General features: G+C 43.9%; 1 protein-coding gene across 3 annotated transcripts in view; it reads right to left on the minus strand.

Annotated features, from left to right (window-relative positions):
* Window positions 1–7,415, minus strand: part of LOC142879452 (nuclear factor of activated T-cells, cytoplasmic 1-like) — a 57,780-nt gene extending 50,365 nt beyond the window's left edge. For 2 of the 3 annotated variants that reach the window (XM_076012777.1, XM_076012775.1), the window contains exons 1-3: window positions 7,144–7,415; window positions 3,066–4,143; window positions 1,485–1,644 (exon numbers count right to left, since the gene is read on the minus strand). In XM_076012777.1, coding sequence (XP_075868892.1) covers window positions 1,485–1,644; window positions 3,066–4,143; window positions 7,144–7,252 — 1,347 coding nt within the window. In that variant the 5' untranslated portion in view covers window positions 7,253–7,415. Of the gene's footprint in view, window positions 1–1,484; window positions 1,645–3,065; window positions 4,144–5,154; window positions 5,445–7,143 lie in introns of those variants that run through there. The other variant, XM_076012776.1, reaches the window with a different exon arrangement.
* Window positions 7,416–19,027: the final 11,612 nt, after the last annotated feature.

Consider the following 19,027-nt stretch of genomic DNA (forward strand, 5'->3'; position numbering starts at 1 on the left):
TCCCTGTGTCATTATTGACTCATTCTCCTTGACTGCATCTCACCTATTCAGAGCCTGCCACTCATTACCCCCAAGACACTGGGGACTTCAGCATGCCCTTCACTCCCAGATTAGAACAACAACAACAATGCTATTAAAAAAAAAAAGTTGGAGAGAGTAGGGTATTTACCACCACCGTGAGAGATTTTCCTTTCTCCAAAATGTGGCTAAACCCTCTGAAGGTACAGTGTGTACTTCTATTCAGCACATTGGCCACAAGCATGCGCACATGGTTGCATAATCCTTATAAATGTATCTGTCTTCCAGCTGCCATGCTTCCAGTTCACTCTGCTGTTATAAAACTCTGAAGATATCCCAAAAGGGCTGTGCACGTACTATCAAAGATAAAGTCTAAGATATGGAATTTCCTTCAGATTCTAGAGCAATTAAAGCAAAAATAAATCTAATCTAATCTATTCTAAGCATCTAAAGCAAAGAAACTGAAGTTGTTTTCTTGCATTTTTTGCATGACTACGACTTACTAATGTTTTCAGACATTCACAGAAAGGTCTAAAGAAATACTTTGGGTGTTTATATCATGCGGTGTGGCACGATATAAACACTCCAAGTCATCAGTCTAAATCTGGTTGACACTGTGTACGCAAAGACACCCTGGATGCTTACTCACGGCCATTTACTCTGGCCCCTGGAGTGACTCAGACAGTGTTGAAAACTGAATCAGAACCAGCCTCACCTGCCAGCCGCAGCTGTGTGTGGTGGACACAGTCAGCACAGCTGCATTGGAAAGTGGGGAGAGCAGTAGTAGGGTGTTGATTTGCCTGCGTGTGGATATGCAAAAAATTGTAATGATTGGGGCTAATTACCTGTGAGAAAAATATAACTATGTGACAAAGCTGTTGCCGTTAAATACCCTTTGTCATTATTAGGTATTAAGCGCTCTTAAAGCACACCTCCAGCCTGCACCCACACCTTAAGTAAACCAAGATACCGGCGCGGTCTGATGGCAGTGCAGCGTAGAAAGGAGCTCCTGATGAGTCTGACGTGTGCTCCCTAAGTGTTTTGCGAATCACAACAGTGAAAGGCAATGTTTCGGATCTATACTAATCGAGTCAGCATGCTCTGCTGCCTGTTAGGGCAAGCTTTTGAAGCAGTGGATTCAATTTCGATGTCAGGGAACACTAAAAACATGGTGCACAAACAGATCAACAGACAGTGCTGCATAGGTGCGATATACCGCAGGCGTCAAAATGTACACAAATTCTCATTTTACGCGTTGAGTGAAGGTGGACGTGTCTAGATTGTGCTCAAAGGAAAAAAAGGTGTGGGGAGATGTGGGAAAGAAAAGGTAATAATGACAGAATTTGATCAAATAACAAACATACTGTGTCGCAAAGCTCAATATGGCCCTGGTCCATAGAATGCAGTACATAAAACTAATCTCAATGTGCTGGCTCAGACACAGTAACACAGTGTTGATCACGTACCTGCACCACAGGGTGGCCACCAGAAAGCGCCTTCACTGCCCCGCGACTGCCCTCTGTCTCATAGTGCGCCCTGTGATGGGACTTTGGCTGCACTTCAATCTGTAGGTTGTACGGCCCAGAGCAGGATGGAAGCTGCCAGTCAAGAGCTGGCAGAGATGGGCTGAAGAAACATGATATGTTTAAATTTTAATATATTTAAAAACACACACACACACAAACAGCTAATTTTCATTCTGGATGAAACACTATGTTGGCCTTATGGAGATTGATAATGATACCTGCTGATGAGCTAATCAGTCATCAATGTACAATTTCCCACTGAAAACATTTTTTTTTTTATCTGCATGACGCAAAACAAAGTGAAAAATCTCACATCGGAATGTATGATTTTATCACCCAAGCCGTGACTTAGAACACTACTTTGAAGAAGTTTTACTTTTAGTATTTATTTTCCTAAATGACATTTAACAGTCAAAGCAAAAAAGGGCAGATATGTTTCACTTGGTCAGAATTATCCTTTGATGAAAGTATTTCAATTTGTGATTTCTTGGTTTAAAGACCTGAAACACATTTATTACACTTACATTTAACACAATGCAGCAATACAATGGCATGAGGTCAGCCATGCACCCTGCCTTGGAGCATATCTTTTTTTTTCTTTTTCTCAGAACTACAGCTAGCTTCCCTTTACAGCATTGTTCTCCAAAAGGAGACACAGAGCTTCCCATGCGAATGCAGTGGAGATAGCTAAACCAAAACAAACATGTGCAAGACAATATTTCTCTAGTCCGGAAGTCTGGTAAATGCAAAACTATGACCTGAAGGGTGACTCAAATGAAACCAATCTCTGGCATCTTTGTGGAACTTGCAGGCTGTTTGTTGACCCAAATTGAACCGATTTCCCCCGGCAGGGCTTTATCTGCCCAGTCAGTGCATGACATCAGACTGGGTATGTGTAGAGAGATGGGTTGATGGCGCGACAGACCAGAGCAGTCAGCCGGCTGATTAACCCACAGACTCCTTCCCCTTCAGCCAGGCCTGTCACCGTTATTTCCTTTTGCTCACTATCTTAATCAAACACTTGATTTCCTGCAGGAAGGTGTAATATTGGCCAGAGTTGAACTTTAGAAACATTGCTCAAATGTCAAAAATAAATGACTGCATATGTCTTTCTATATTAAGTATGTGCATGTGTTTCTGTCAGTGTTCACACACATGTTTTTGTGTGTGGGTTGCTGAAGGTGTAATGACACGTAAAATGATTAAGTCCTTCCTGTGAAATGTGGTGATTACCAAGTGGTTTAAGCCTCAAAGACAGCGATGTTATGGAGCAGCACAGTATGCAACTTTTTTTTAATTTTGAAGACTAAAAAAATAATATACTTGCCAAAAAAGACCACTTCTGGTAAAAGCATATGTCTTTTTTTGTTGTTTTTTTTTCCTGGCAAGCCCATGGCCAAGACCTTTGGGCTGCCATTGCACTGACTTCTTCAGCTGTCCTCAAAGTATTTCAGCAGCTAAACCACTCTCAGTTGTGTATGTTTAAAAGAGAGATTTTGGAGATGGAGATAATACACCCACCTGAGGTAAGGCTTGGGTTTGGACCAAGAGTATGGATGCTGGGGCACATCCAGGAACCCTCCACAGTAGTTCTCCTTCTTTAGGGCCAGTCGGGAGGGGTAGTCTTCATGGCAGGGCTCGCCATCGTGGCCTTCGCCATTGGGCTCCACCTTCAAGCTCATGGAGGACGAGTGGTCTAGCATGGTCTTCCGTGTCTTGACTGGGATTCCTTCCCCGATGTCAACCATCCCGTCCGTGGTCAGAGCATTGATGGCGGCCACGATGGCAGAGTTGGTGTACTGGTTGGTGTTGGCGAGCCAGTTCTCTTCCGTGATGCTGACCCTGGGGGAGATCTGCGGCGATGGCGTGGGCGACTGGATGGGCGAGCAGGGCATCTGATTGTAGGGGGCACCGTTGAAGCTGTGCTTTCTCTTTCCCATAGCGCACCCGTTGCCTCCGCTGCACGACGGGGAGTTCGGCCGGGAGCCGCGGAGTTGGGTGGGCCAGCCTTCCTCAGCCATCGCTCCTATCTGAGGGGAGGTGGAGGGAGAATGGTGAGGGGAAGGCGCAAGGCCGCTGGCGTGCGGGCACGACAGAAGCGACGACGAGCCCTTGGGGGAGACACAAGGAGACTGCCAGGGAGAGTTTTGCGGCGAGGTCTCGTAGTTGTAGAAGCTGGACTCGTAAGAGGACGCCTCGGAGTTGCAGCTGCGGGACGAGATGCTGCTCGCGGGGCTGAGGCAGCTGGGATCGCGGTAGCCATCTGCGTTGGGCAGCGTCAGGGTCACGATGGAGTTGACACCCCGTTTGATGATTTGGTCTTCAGTGCTGCTCTCCTCCACCTCGTCCTCGGGATACTGGCTGTAGGCTGTGATCTCAATTCGAGGGCTTTCCAGGGCCGGGGCAACATTGGGTCTCAGGCCATGGGGCAGGTAATAGCCGGATGCTGCATGGTTGTCGTTCTGCAAGCCGTAGCCCGTTTGGTGGCATGATGTCACTGATATGACCGGGCTGGTCTGTAAGGTGTGGTACTGGGTGGCCAGACAGGGGTTGCCCATTCCCAGTGACAGGCTGACATTTGGAGTGTAGCTGTACGCCTCTGGAAAGACCAAATAAAAGAAAAAAAAAGAAGAATGTTTAAAACTAATGGAAAGAAATGACAACAGACTGCAGAAACAATCCATCCTCTTACCACTGCATGATGTTTGACATGTTTATAAATAAAAGCAACAACTTTGAATCCAACAGTTTTTTTTTTCTTCGTAATGACAAGACTTTTTTTTTTTATTTATTTTATTTTTAAACATCTGGCGGAAAGCCCTGGCAAGCTTCTCAAAGCCGCTCATGTGCGGAGGTTGCCGCGCCGTCGCGAGTCGCACAGCCACTGTTTGCCTGAACGGTTCATCTCGGGCTCTCTCTGGCACTCCCCTGCTGTCATATGCGCTCCGCAGGAATTCCTCCAGCAGCGCTGATGGATGCTTTATTTGATTGATTGCATCACTCACTGAGTGAATTAGGCCCTCCCCTGTGGAAAACTGACAGCACTCTCGCAGCGCTCTGAGCTTGTGATTAAGTCAAAGGGAGTTCACTGCAGCGTTACACACAGATGCACCCGCGTTACACTCGCGGAAATCAAAGGGCGTGCGCGTGTGGATCACAGGCGCAAAAGGCGCAAAAGGCACACAACAGGGACTGCACAGTCGCTCGCAACTTAACCTCATAGTAGCAGCAGCAGCTGCTGCCGCATTACAACATACTAACTTCCCTTTTGCCCTTTTTTTTTTCAAAAAAAAAAGAAAAAAAGAAATGCAGGGCATTCCCCTCCGTGTCATACATTTCTTATCTACCATGAAATTATATATCTGTTGCACGCCACATAAAAGGTGCCGCCATTGCAGTCTGAAATTGGCTTATGGGAATCTATTTATTCACAGGTTATTATGCTGTGCGCATCAGACAGACAATTCAGGATGTTTTTGGTTGATGACTGGGAAAAAAAATCCCTTGTTCATCTGGTAAATATTTTTCTTCTTACAGAAATGCTCAAATACTTACTGCATGAAGCACAACATATAATCAAGATAATAAGTCTTTGCTGATGAAAACTCACCCAATTTGGCCTCATCCTGCACATCGTGGTTGTACTCAAACATATAGCTGAAATCAAACTCTTGCTCATCACGCTGGAAACTCATGCTCACCGCGGCAATAGCGTGCAAAAGTTGCAGAGCAAGAAGTCTCTGTTAAGTTCTCTGCGAGTGCTCTTGGTTCTCCTCCGGTGCTGCACAGACAATAATCTTCTGCCCACTCCACCCGGTGTGACACACCTCTGTGCTTTAGGCCTGACTGACTTCCCTTGCTTCTGTAATCTGTTGTTTTTGTCTCAGTGTGGGCTGCAAAGCCTGTGCGATCGTTGCCCTCTGCTGAGACGCACTTGACTTCTGCTGACACCCACTCACTGCACGGGGCTTTAACGCTCAGACGCTGGGTTTGGTAAAACTTGGCTTTTCCAGGTCACACTGTGTCACATTGTGCAGAAGCAATAGATCATAATTTGTGGCGTAAACAATTGTTATCACAGGAATAAAAAAACAAACAAAAACACATCTCTTGTGCAGTACATTGTTTGCGGTGCACAAGAGACGTTAAATGCAATGTTAATGTAAAACCATCGCCTGCCACACAAATGGCAGTTTGCTCTTGTTGTTTTGCTGCAGTGTTTTTCCACTTCTGCTCTCATGATCAAAACACACTCTCACCAGAAGCAAACCACCATGACAAAAGAATGGATGGGTTTATCCACAGGCATTATGGTCAAGGCTGGATTCTGACTGACGGGACCTCAGGGAGACACAGTGGTGGTCGCCCACAGAAGTCATCTGCAGCCTCTGGAGCTAAGAACCCAAGGCTAGTTATTGCACATGGCTGAATATAGGCCATAGTACAGCCCCAGTAGAGTGTAAGTGCCTTTTGTGTCCGTCTTTAAGTACATTTGTGATTTAAAAAAAAAAAAAAAAAAGTCATTCTATATGGCTGAGGCTGTGCAGTGAAACATATTCGCTTTGTAAAAAAGCAAGCATATTGGAGTTCCAAAATGCTTATTACAATCCTCAATACCCTCACACACACACACACACACACACACACAAACACACACGTCTGTTACCAATTATAAGGCCGAGGACTGAGGCATTGAAGGGAATAATAATACAGCCCGCACCCGACTGTCTAAAACCTCAAAGACAAAATGAAATTCCCCAAATCCACAAGAAGCTGGTGACATCAGCTCTGGAAGACTCTGTAAATTAACAGGCTGTCAAGGACTCTTGATGGACCAAATCAAATTTAGCAAAAAAGAAAAAGGAAAAGAAATCTCCTCAATAAAATGCAATAACAACTCTTGCTTTGCAACATTCAACCCCTGCTAAATCATCCGGCAAGTATCTCAACAAACCGCAGAATCTTAGCCAACCTCTGAGGCTGCAGTTTGTCTGCTGACCAGCTCAGCTCTGACTTCACTCTGCATTTGGATTCATTCTTTTTGTTGTGGGATATCAAAACCCAGTGTGCCTCAAATCCATATTAGGCGTTTTATCCAGCAGACTGTCACCCTGATCTGAGCACATGGTGGAAGCTGCCTGCAAAGTCAGCTGGAGACACCTTATGGTGTGGCTAAATAAGAGCGCATGCCACTCTGTGTGCCTGACCAAGTGGTCATTTGCTCAGCATACAAAAGACATCAGAATCATAATGCACACTCATGCTTTCAGAAATACAGGCATAAGGTGAGTGGATATTTATGTAAAATTGTTTTCCACAAATTAATAGTTTATGGCAATTTCTCAAGGTGCACAACATGCTTATACCAACACATATTCTGTCATCACTTTGATTTGGCATTATTCCTGTTTAAAATCCGCGTTTATTAGCAAAATCTTGCACTTGACTTTGAGGAAGTGCACAGGTTCCTGACATCGCTGCAGGCGCATGAACCAGGTGTCCACGCATCCTACAGCGTCGCTGCAGTGCACAGCCCACACAGCTGCGCGAGTAACTTCTGAAACGACGCGAAACACGGAAACGAAACGGCAAAATTTACCTTCGTCTGCAGACTTCATATTGGCGGGCAGAGTGTTGAGAAACGGGAGTCCCCGCTCCGTTCCGAAGCTGAACTTGGGATTGACGCTGAGGCAAAAGGTATCCTGCATTCAACAAGCGATGCGCGCGACTTCCCGCGAGGCTTTTACACTAAAAAAAAAAATAAAATAAAATAAAAAAATAATAATAATAATAAAAAAGAGGCGCCGATGACAATGGGGCAAGGCGTCAGATCAACTCATAAGGACAAAAGCATCGTTCGCGAGGGAAAAAAAAAAAAAAAACCGGGGTTAAAAAAAAAAAAAAAAAAAAAAAGTTCAAGCAGAACGACTGCACAACTTGGGGGTGACAGCGCGCTGGACGGTGCGCACCGGTGTAAATCTGAGGCTGTAGTGAATCTGCGGCACAGGTAGTGCCGACAGACAGAGAGAGAGTGAGAGAGCGAGAGAGAGAGAGAGAGAGAGAGAGAGAGAGAGAGAGAGAGAGAGAGAGAGAGCGTGGCTGTGGCAGAGGTGTGCTTGGATCTTTCAAGCCTACTTGGGGTTTCAAGTAGTAGACTCCCTAGATCTATGACGCAGAGCGGTTTGTCAGAGGGGCCAGCTGCGGCGCTTTTAAAGCTGGAAAACACCCTCCGTCCTCCCGTCGGCGCGCCGCCCATCTCGGGATGACGCGAACCGGCTGCAGCCTCCTGTGGACCCGCCTGATGACTCCCGCCGTGGTATCCCTGCGACGGGGGTGGGTTGGGAGGATGGATGGTGGGTGCGTGCGTGCGTGCGCGTGTGTGTGTGTGTGTGTGTGTGTTTGTGTGTGTGTTGGGGAAGAGTAAAAAAAACAAAAAACAAAAGAATAACTGATTTAATACCCAAAGTAGTGACTTGCCATGAATATAGTGCAGTTGTTTTGAGAGTGCCAGTTTTTTTTTTTTTCTTTCATCAATAATTATCATTATTTTTTAGGTTTGTTCCTCTTAAAGGCCTGAGTGTGACCACAGACACTGAAAAAAGGGAATTTCCATTCCAGCCACATGGGTTTATTGAAAAAAAAATATATATATATATATATATATATATCTCACCTTAATGTAATGGAATAACATTGACATTGATAACTGACAATGAGCAAATTTAGTTTCATGCCAATGTAGTTCAACATTTTAATGTCCCTTAAAAAAAAAAAAATATCTGCTTACAGTCGCTAGTGACTGATCCCAGCCACAAGCGTGTCCAGAGTTGGCAGCAGTAATATTGCTTGTTGTAATGTATAGTTTTTATTGTGTTTCACTCTGGAAAGGACCTTGTGCATTGTTTGGCTGTTGTAAGGTGCAATACAAATTAAAAATTTGATTGATTGATTGCTTTCCACCACCACATACCTTTGAGCTTGATCGAGAAGTCAGGATTTTAACTCAGACAGTTAACGGAGCTGGATAATGACAAGTTCTCAATACAAAATTACTGCTTCAATCTTCAACACAATATCATGTGCATGAGAAATCTTTTCACTGTGCCTTTTTCGAGACATAAAAAGTTGTATTTCACAGTGTTGTTCAGAATCTGCCAGCCAATGCTCTCATTTTGTGCTAAAGCGATTAAACTAACAAGGGTAACAACAAAAATATTGTTCAGCTTATAAATGGAGAGCTGTCAACGTGTATGGGATGAGATTCCTTGCACTAACTTGCATCTTAAAAGGAACGACCCTTAGGCCCCATCTGATTTGCAAAATGCACATTTCTGCAAAATGTACATAACACACCCTCGAAATGCAAAGTGTCTGTGTTAGGCTTGATGCCTGGCCTGCATCCTAAACTGGTGGTGTCAATTAAATTTTATTGACGTACTCAATTTTTAATGGTTGAATAAATGAAAGCTAAAAGTAATTAATGACCTCTTTACTTGATTTATACATTTTTTTTTCTGTCAATGACCCTGGTGATTTTCCGCACATGCGAAGGTATTGCAATGTTACATTGAAGGGAACCTTTAACTCTAGCAACGCTACATTGTGTTTTCATCATTGTTTTTCATTTATCCTCATGATTACAATAAAACGCAAATTGCATCAGTTTTTTTATTATTTCTTGACATCCTCTCATTTCTGCAGAGGACATGATTTCACTGCCGAGCCCCTAAAAACTATTTCATACTGGCAGCCCTCTCCTCTCTGCTTTCCACAACTGTGCGTGATGTTGACTGGCCTCAAATCTGTTGGCGCACGACACAAAAGTTCTCTCTTCACCTTATTTTCTTAAGCACACCCCTATTATCCTCTATCAGAGTAATAGCTCTCGTTGATTGACCTTGTTGTCATCAACCAACGCGAGCTGAGATGGAGGGAGTTGCCACTGGCTCACGGGCTAGAGTTAGAGCCGACTTACACGTGTTATAATGCACATCATATGTTCACACAAGGTATACGCATTTAAACGCACGTTTCAGTTCAAGACACGCGGGTTTCTGAAGAGGAATGGCAGAATGAGATGAATACAATAATGATGTCAATCATGGTGTTTACAGAGTACCGAGGACAGAGTTGGCTGTCGTTGGAAGCCTGTCTCTGGTTACTGCGGATACAAAAAAAATAAGGGCTTCATGTGGCTGGCCAGGAGTATTGAAATGGTACAAAGTAAAAAGCTACAAACGTCCATGAGCGAAATTAATACTGGTTGATATTAAACATAATTTAATACCTTTTGAGTGGGTGCCAGGAGCCAAAATGATGGGGGAAAGTAGTCCCAGGAGTCTGAAATCTAGCTGGCAAGCTAGTGGATCATCGCACATAATCAGAAGCAGACTGCTTTTTTGAGGGGGGGTAATCTGGCAATACTTTGTGTGTGTGTGTGTGTGTGTGTATGTGTGATGATGGTGGTGGTGGTGGGAGGGTGGAGGTGGGGGGGGGGCTGCTAGCGTAACCGTACGCTCTGTTTTTCTTTGCCTACAGTAGCTCAGCTGGCGTCAGCTGTGCGGCCGGGCCGATGCGCACGTGTGAACTTGGAGATGAAAAGGCCTCATCACTCACTTAAGGAGATGAATTACGATACGGACCGTGGACGCAGGGGGGGGGGGGCAGGAGGGGTTGAGGCGAGCGGCACACAACTGATTGGCACTGGCAGTGGGGTGGGTTCCCACAAGTTGCTGAACGAGTTGAAAAGCGTGCGGTGCGGGCCGGGTCAGTGGCAGTCGGAGGGCTTATCTTGATGGATTCTGTGCTAGTGAGTAGAGTACCATTAGCTGCAGAGTCTGTCAACAATAGTCGGGGCACTTTAGACCACTTCTCCACTGACAGACGTGGCCATCAGACCACTAAGCAGGCTATAATTGTGTAAGAGCCGTGTATAATCTGAAGACCTTGCAGCATGAAAGAAGGTCCTCATTAAAAGTACACTTATTTTATTTGTTTGACATTATTTAACGGTAAGCCAAGTCTCCTTCTCCCAATGCAAACGTTGCAGTTGGGGCCGTTTATAAAAGGCTCAAATTTTTTTTTTTCAGAAATCAACGTCATGAGCCAGTATTTCAATCTCCCCACCCAAGTAAGAAGTGCAGTCACTGGGACTGTTGCAGGAACTGATGTGGATATCATGATATTTACTTCAAAGCAGCAACTGTCCGATTTCTGCTTTTTTTTTGTTTCCATTCCCTGTAATCTCTAACATGAAAAACATCACATAAAACTCCAGAGCATGCATCCAATTTTTGGACAGAACCGCCTAAGACATCATAATTGAAAGCTCTTGAATGGAAAACATATACAAAAATCCTTATTAAATTATTCTGCTCGTGCGGTGCCCATACGACGCATATATTTTGATGGGGAGATGTCAGTTGAAAGATGATACACGGTCAACATGTGTCTGTGATTGATACTGTAAACAGATTGATATGTGTGTGTGTGTGTGTGTGTGTGTGTGTGTGTGTGTGTGTGTGTGTGTGTGTGTGTGTGTGTTCAGTTTCAGTTCTAGTTTATTCGATTCTTGTTATGTTTTTGAGTCAGTACTTTGTCACCTTTAAAAGTTTGCGGCTGATCACCAACCTCTATTCTCTGGTGGTGGTCTCAATCGGGAACACAACCGCAGCGAAAGTTATCTAAAGCACAACTGTATGTTAATTTTGGATGTGATCCACCGTGGAGAAAATGGAAACACAATTCTGACTACATTAACCCACTTGGTTTTAGACGCTGTCTTTTCAAGGTGCTTTAGGCAGTGTCCTTTAGTGAGACTTTAGAACATTCATCCTAATGGCTTACTCATGCTTCAACCGGCAGTAGCCTCACATTCTGTGATACATGGTGTTGACACTAGCAAAGGTGCCTCGCAGTGGCTCTGTGTGTCTCGCTTTTACATATAAATCTTGGAAGGGTTCGTCTTCACTTTGCAGATTCTTCCCAAATGCAACGTTATAATTTAGCGCCGCGGTGCTTCATCTGGCCCGGTGTCAGCGCACTAAGTGAGTGGCCACAACATGTCTGCAGAGAGCTTCAGAGACACTCTGTGCCTTGGGCTCAGATTTACGAGTGGCCTGCTCTGCGCTCATGTTTTCCCTAGAAAATGATTATTGCTCTTGTAAACAGACACATGCTGCTTCAACAGTGGCACAAATTAAGTCCTTGGTGTTATTTCGTCTTCCTTGTTTTTTTTTGTTTTTTTTGGGGGGGGGCGGGCTGCGGGAACTTTTTCTGCACGAGGCAAGTACTTTTTGTCACACACAAAGTCGTATGGTGTTGATTGGCGTCGTCCAATAGGAAGATCAAAATGTTGATGGGTTCCTTATGGTTTTTTGTCCCCCCCCCACCCCCCCAGATTGGTATACTGCTTCACTGCAACGTATTGCTGTCTGGGGAAGTGTCTGCCACCAGTGGTGATGATATAATAAGTGACAAGCATGTGTTTTTAGTACAAGTGCTTAATACCAGTCCACACAAAGTTTAAAGCCAGCGGTTTGGCTGAGGAGTCAGGCTACATCTTGGCATTGCTCAGGAGAGCTTTTCTCTTTTCTTTTTTTTTCTCTCTCTGAATCTTCCATTAAAAAGGATGACAGGTATATATTTTCACATTACGGGCTGTCCAAGCTACATTTTGTCTTGTTTATTCAGATGTAAAGTGTGCAACCAGGGTTGAAAAAAAAAAGAAGAGCCTGACGCAAATAATGATACACACATGACAACGACAGCACGTGTGTAGAACTGCATGGCTGATTCTGGGCGAATCTCTGTAAATTTCAAACAAGCAAGCAAGACGAGCTCCACCTCAAAACTCCCCAGTTAATCCTCTCCTTTTACAACCTATAATTCATGTTTGACACATCCGGGGAAAAGTGCACACTGGAATATTGAGATCCCAACATTATTATTAAGATTCTTTTTTTTTTTTATGTTTTTTTGTGAAACACAAGTCGAATTAGACCGTTTTTTTTTTGTTTTTTTTTTAATAGCTGTAAACACTTACTGCTGTAACAAGTGTGATCCTCCTCCATGTGTACCCTGCGAGGCAAACAACAAAAGTAGACCGTCAGCACTTTTGACTGCGGTCCTCAAAGAGTGATTAATTGAGAAGTCTGTGTTGTTGGTGGCTGTGGTCAATTGCAGTCCTTGGCATGAATACACGGCACACTCACAACCCGTTTTACACACTTCCCCACTTCTCCTTTTCCCTTTCTTGGCATTCAGAAGCGTGGCGCGGCACTCTTAAGTTCTCACATTGGGGAACTTACGAGGAGCTAACTTGGGCATGTCTGGACACTGCAGTATGTTTAGCCGCTGTCTTTTTCAGAAATTCCCCTGAGGAACAGGAAGAAGCGTACATGTCTGGCTTACAACTTGAAGGAAGCGGCCTGTCATTGTCACAAGCCACTGACTAAGTTTTGGTGGGGCCAGAAAACAGGGAAGCAGCAGTGTGAGGACGGCAATGTGTCATAGTAGTTGACGTGAGTTAATTGAAGTCTATTTAAAATACACAAAAATAAATTGATTCAATGCGGGGCGACACGGTGGCGCAGTGGTTAGTGCTGCTGCCTCGCAGCAAGAAGGTCGTGGGTTCGATTCCGGGGCCCGGGCCTGGGACCTTTCTGTGCGGAGTTTGCATGTTCTCCCTGTATCTGCGTGGGTTCTCTCCGGGTTCTCCGGCTTCCTCACACACTAAACATGCATGTGAGGTCAATTGAACATTCTAAATTCTCCGTAGGTGTGGCCCTGCGATGAACTGGCGACTTGTCCAGGGTGTCACCCTGCCTTCGCCCTAAGACAGCTGGGATAGGCTCCAGCAGACGTCCGTGACCCTGAATAGGAATAAGCGGGTATAGAAAATGAATGAATGATTCAATGCGGTGAGATATACTTAGGCATATCAGGTCACTATTTTTTTTTTTTTTTTATCTGATTGCACTGAAAAAAGAAAAGATCTCCAATCTCGTTGTACACAGTAGAATAACAATAAAGAGCATCCTCTTCTATTCTATTCTATGCAACTGTGTGATCTTGAGTCAGGCAACTTACTGCGTTGCACATCAATTTTAGATGCTAAAGAAACCTGCAGCAAAAGTCTCAGGTAAACAGCTGTTGAAGCTGGGTCACAGTGCCATCACAACATCAGATCTGAGGTGAGTGCAACCTTCTTTGCAGTCTGCAGGAGTTGCTTTGCTTTATTAACAACAGACAGGAAGCTGTTGCTGCTGGACAGTGTAGAGACACTGAAAACCGATGAAATGAAATTGACAATTATTAATTGTATAAATGACATCACATAGCTCTGCTTATGTTGTTTGAATTGAAACAACTGTGAACTCTTTGAAAAAACACAACAAAAAACAGAAGCATAAAAACAAGGCAGAAGTCTTTGCAAAACTTCAAAGCTTTGCTATGCTTGTTTGTTGTTGTTGTTGGATTAAATACAGCTCCACAGGGCCGGGCCATTTACACATTGTTTTATTAACTAATCGCCTATTACTGCAATCTGTCAGTGTTGATTTCCTTGCAACCAGTTTTGCTGACAGTGCAAGGTGGAATAAGAGCCCCGCCACGGGCATCGTATCTTACCCACATGTGTAGCTAATTCAAAACCTGTGGCCAATAACAGTTTCTGTAGGTCAAAGACATACGACCTATGAGACAATTTTCCAACAGCGCTTCTAACGTAGATAATTACTCAGGCGGGACATCTGAGGAGCGCCATTCTGTCAGTCTCAAACAAAACAGCGTGATAGAACCCTTCTATTTTTTTCTTCTTCTAGCCAAATGTGTATACACTCAGTTTTGTTGCAGTTCCAGTACTGGTTATGGGATTATGAGAGTGGATGGTTTCATTTTTCTAGCCTATGACTGTCACATTCAGGTCCATTACAGTGATTTAAACTCAAGCACATATGCCAAGGCAATTTTTATTGTTGGGCTTTGCAGCTATAGGCTGCTCTACATTAAAAACGTATTTATGTAGTTCGGCGCAGTCAGAGTACCGGTTATACGCAAAGGTCACGCACAAATCTGAGCTCCGTCTCCCTGCACTTTGAATCATTTTGTCAATGAAATACTGAGAGGTGATTTGTCAAAGGCGGTCACTGTTTCCAGAGCCTTTTGATTTAACTAGAAAATGACAGGACAGAAGGCTGGCTATATTTTATTCAAAAATATACACAAGGCAATGAATGGGCTCCATTCCCCTGGAGGAAATATTAGTTTGCAAACAGCAATATTTTAGTACAGAAACGGGGGAGGGTTTACATTAACTGCACTTTACCTTTATTTAATGCTGTTTTGTCAGCATTGTCCACCTTTTGAGTGATTATTTACAGACGGAACCTTCAATCTGGCTCCAAACCATTTAAACAATCAAAAAACATTTGAAAAGTGCAGGTTCAAGTTCAATTTCTTTTTGTGAAGTTTGGAAATGAAACATAAGTGTTTTTTGTAAATCAAAACAAAAATGCATTTTAAAAGAGTGACGGCATCTCACTAGTCTCTCGATGACACCGTGCATATTTGCCTTTGAGTCAACCACATAACCTTTCAGAAGAGACCAAAAGTTGATCTGACTACTTTGCATTGGTATTTTTCTCTTGAGTCACTTCTCTAATCAAAAGCAAATTCAAGTGTCAACAATGAAAATCTGTCAGGGAAAAAAATACTTGTATTTAATTGTATTGAAAAAGCAAACTGGTGTAATTGTTCTCTTTATAAACCTTTTTTTAAAAAAAAAACATTTGAGATCAGAACTTTGGCTATGTCTTGTTTTCCAAGTCTGGTCAGTGTACTTGCTGGACATGTATTATTCACATTTGGTCTGGCATGCGGCAACTTTCCAACCTGGAAACTTGCACGTTTGATCTCGTACGGTTCCCATAGTGTTGTCTAAGTGCATACTCAGAGACCATCTAGAAGTCTGTTGGTGTGTGAACGTGTCTGAGTTGTGAAGTAAAGCGCTGATGTGCGTGCATAAGTTCAGCGCACCCCCTCCTTGTTTTCTTTCCAACCCACTTTAAATTGCACTCCTGCACCCATGGACGAAGCCTCACCTCACAAAATACAAGTTTCCAGCGCTACGCTCGGGTACACCTCCACTACATATTTTTTTCATTCTCATGTCACCGTTTGTGCGCTTTCCATATGATGCTGGGTTACATCTATTGGCTTAGAGATGCATCAACAAGCAGAAAACGCTCTAAATGTGCTGTGTCCGCTCAATGCCCAAGAGGAAGAGAAAAGGAAAGCAATTTTCGTGACCTTTCACTGACACCCTATCAAGACGGCTTTTCAATTTTCAAGGAACTTCATATTTCAAGAGCCTTTCGGTCATAAAACATGTATTATTTGCTGTGCACCTCACGACTCCCGAGGGGGAAACCTATCAAATTCGGTGACCCCCTTTTCAATTACTTCCGACAGACCAGCCATCCACTCGGTCTGGTGTCCACCTCTGGTGTAGGCATTTCGCCCGTTCTTGTGAACAATTAAGCCTCGACTTCTGTTGCTGATCTGAAGTTGTATTAGAACAGCAGAGTAAATCAGGCAACGTGTTCTCGTAATGTTGGATCTCTGAAGAGATCAATGCATAAATAACCAGTCTAATAAGTAATTGGTTTTAAATTATGCATGTGCCTCAGTTAATATACTTTGTATTCCCTCCTGATTGGCAACAAATAAATACGTGTTGCAAAGAATAGCACCTTTGCAGTGTTATGTGCTTTGCAATTATTTCCTATACATTTGTTCAACAAATGTATAGGAAATGTATCTATTGTTTAATATGCAACACAATATGTTAACAATGTTGCCTGAAATTCTCACAACGCATTGGTAAGGCCTGTATTTACAGGTCCTCAAGCACAGACCCACATAGAGGCCATCACTACTGTTACTGTGACCTTTACCTAATGTTGGTATTGACAAATCATAAACAGATTAACGATAACTTGATCCTGGCACAACATGGTCTGCAGAATATGCTGGCAGTCATTCTACCTGAGGAGAAAGAGTAAAAAAAAACCAAACACCCCCCTGCTGACCACACATGTGTGGGGGTCAACCCAAGGACCATCACCCCGTCTTCTTCCTGCCTCTGGTCAATGCCTTCCTTTTTCACGGCCCCCTCCAACGGGATCCCCTCGTCTGTTTCCTGCTGTTTGTGTCGGTCGCTTGGCAACCGTGGCAGTTGGCCAGTTGGGAGGGATTTTTTTTTCTACTTTTAACTGGTGTGACGGAAGAGGTTGTGGGGTTACGAGGTCAGCACATGGGTGGTATGCCAAATAGTTTTTTAAGCTGGCATTTTGATATATGGTCAACATTATGGTGTGTTCTGTTCACGTTTCTTTAGGAATAATTTCAGAAAAATAAAAGAAATAAAATATAAGGTATGTCATAGAAGAATTGTTCATTAACTTTATTAATTAACTTAAATGAGTCTATAATCTGCAAAATGAGAAGAGGAATACTTTGATTTCTCTGATCATATCCATGACCAAAGCTGAACTTTCTTAGTGAACTGAAGTGGTTGTGAGTGATACTAAAAGCATCAAAACAAAATGCCCAAAGTAAAAATCAGTGAACGTTTAATACTGAAACTTTACTAGTCTCCCAACATCATGATAGATTGGAGCTGTCCTCTGGTATTAAACCATCATAAATTTGGTTACATGCATTGATGGACCTACGCACAGTGTATATGACACACAGAGACACCTTCCTGAAAAACATCTTGTGAATCACTTATTAGTCAGCTCTACGGATTGATTCACTGCCATCTGGCTCTGATAGGACGGAGGCCAGAATGTATCACATGAGGGATGACGCTCGTGGTGTGTAGTAACAGACTGAGGGACCCAAAAGCTTGACCTTCTCATTCCTCACATCACCTGCGTACTGTTACCACTGCAGCACGTCAGGTTTTACATCAGGCCGTGCTTTAAGGGCTCTTTGCAAGGTTTAACAGCAGCCATGCGTGCACATCTTCCAAGTCTAGCAACACGGACGATTCCAAACAAAGTACCAAGTACCAACTTGGAAGGCGGGTCACTTTTCCGTTCAGCTCTCACTTAATTTTTACCCCATTAAAAGGCCGTTGAGATGAAACCAGACATAATAAAGTGCTGCTCCTCAGGGACGCAACATGCTGCCCTGGTGGAGATCCATCTGGAGTCTTAGTACCCCCAGCCTCAAGCAGCCCAACCAGCCTTTAAGAAACCTGAAACTGCCAGTGTGTTTTTCTCCTGAATCCTACGGTGCGGTGTTCCTGACCTCAGACAGCGATCCCAATCAAAAGGAATACCCTGATTCTGCAGTTTGGACCCTCTGCATTGAAACCAAATAGTATAATCGCGTAATGAGGGATTCCTCCCGAGGAAACGCACTCCAGTAGGAAAACTGGTTGCTGCACAATTTCAGCAAGTCTCCATTTACAAATGATCAAGTTTAGAGCCATATTTGCCGCTCCCTCAGGTCAGCATTTTCACTTTGTACAGTTTCGCATTTTCTTGTGGCGGGACTGCGATTGGGATGGATGAAGAGGTATGATCTTTGGCCCCGTGGAGTAAACACTGCTCGGTGAAAAAGAAGGTTGATGGGATCGTGCTGCGGTTGCGTGGACAGTGTGTAATTAATAAAACACTCACAGCAGAGCTGAAGGGAATGGCGGTACCCATCCCATTCAGACAATGAACAGGATACTCTCCTCCTGTTCTGTACAAGCAAGTGTAGGTAGGTCTTGTCCCGCCCTACCTGTATTTGAATAGGTAGGGCAGGACCACATGCCCACCTGGCTGGCACTGGGCGTTTGACCTCAGTAATTGTGTGTATTTTAGCACCACGGCACTACTGTTGTGTTTTCTAACAGGGCATGGCCGCTCTCATTCTTGTGTACATTCAGATCACTGCTTAAACAGAGTAATGCTTGTTTGATTAATTTAAAGCTTAGCTGTGATGCACACTACACCGGCGTCGAGCACATCTGTTTTTCTGCACGTTTGCGCGTTACGAGACACTACACATTTCAGAGTATTGCGTAATGAGTGCTCAATGTGTAGTAGACCTATGCGCAAGATGATCCTTTGGGATTATGACGAATGCCTCCCCTCAGTGAAAGTTGTGACATGGTGAAAAACTGCCTCCCGTCACGGTTGGTTGGCTCGTCAGCTTTGGCAACGGGACCGTCCTTACTCATCAGCTCCCCAGCATCACAACCTCACTAATATCTACCGGGAATCTGTCTGGACACACCATCACCCTCCAGTAAACTGGAGAGCACAAGCCAGAGGAAAAAAAATATTCAAGCATGCCGAGAAATGCTTACACATGCGTGCCGTTTGAGTAGGAAGCTATGTAGACTGCGAACAGGTGTGCTAACATTTCACATAAGATTTTCTTATGTATATATTTTTCCAAAATATAATGGTCCCCTCTAC

The sequence above is a fragment of the Nelusetta ayraudi genome, unplaced genomic scaffold (assembly GCF_046127955.1).
Source record: "Nelusetta ayraudi isolate G7.1 ecotype Tasmania unplaced genomic scaffold, CSIRO-AGI_Nayr_v1 ptg000136l, whole genome shotgun sequence".
NCBI lineage: Eukaryota > Metazoa > Chordata > Actinopteri > Tetraodontiformes > Monacanthidae > Nelusetta > Nelusetta ayraudi.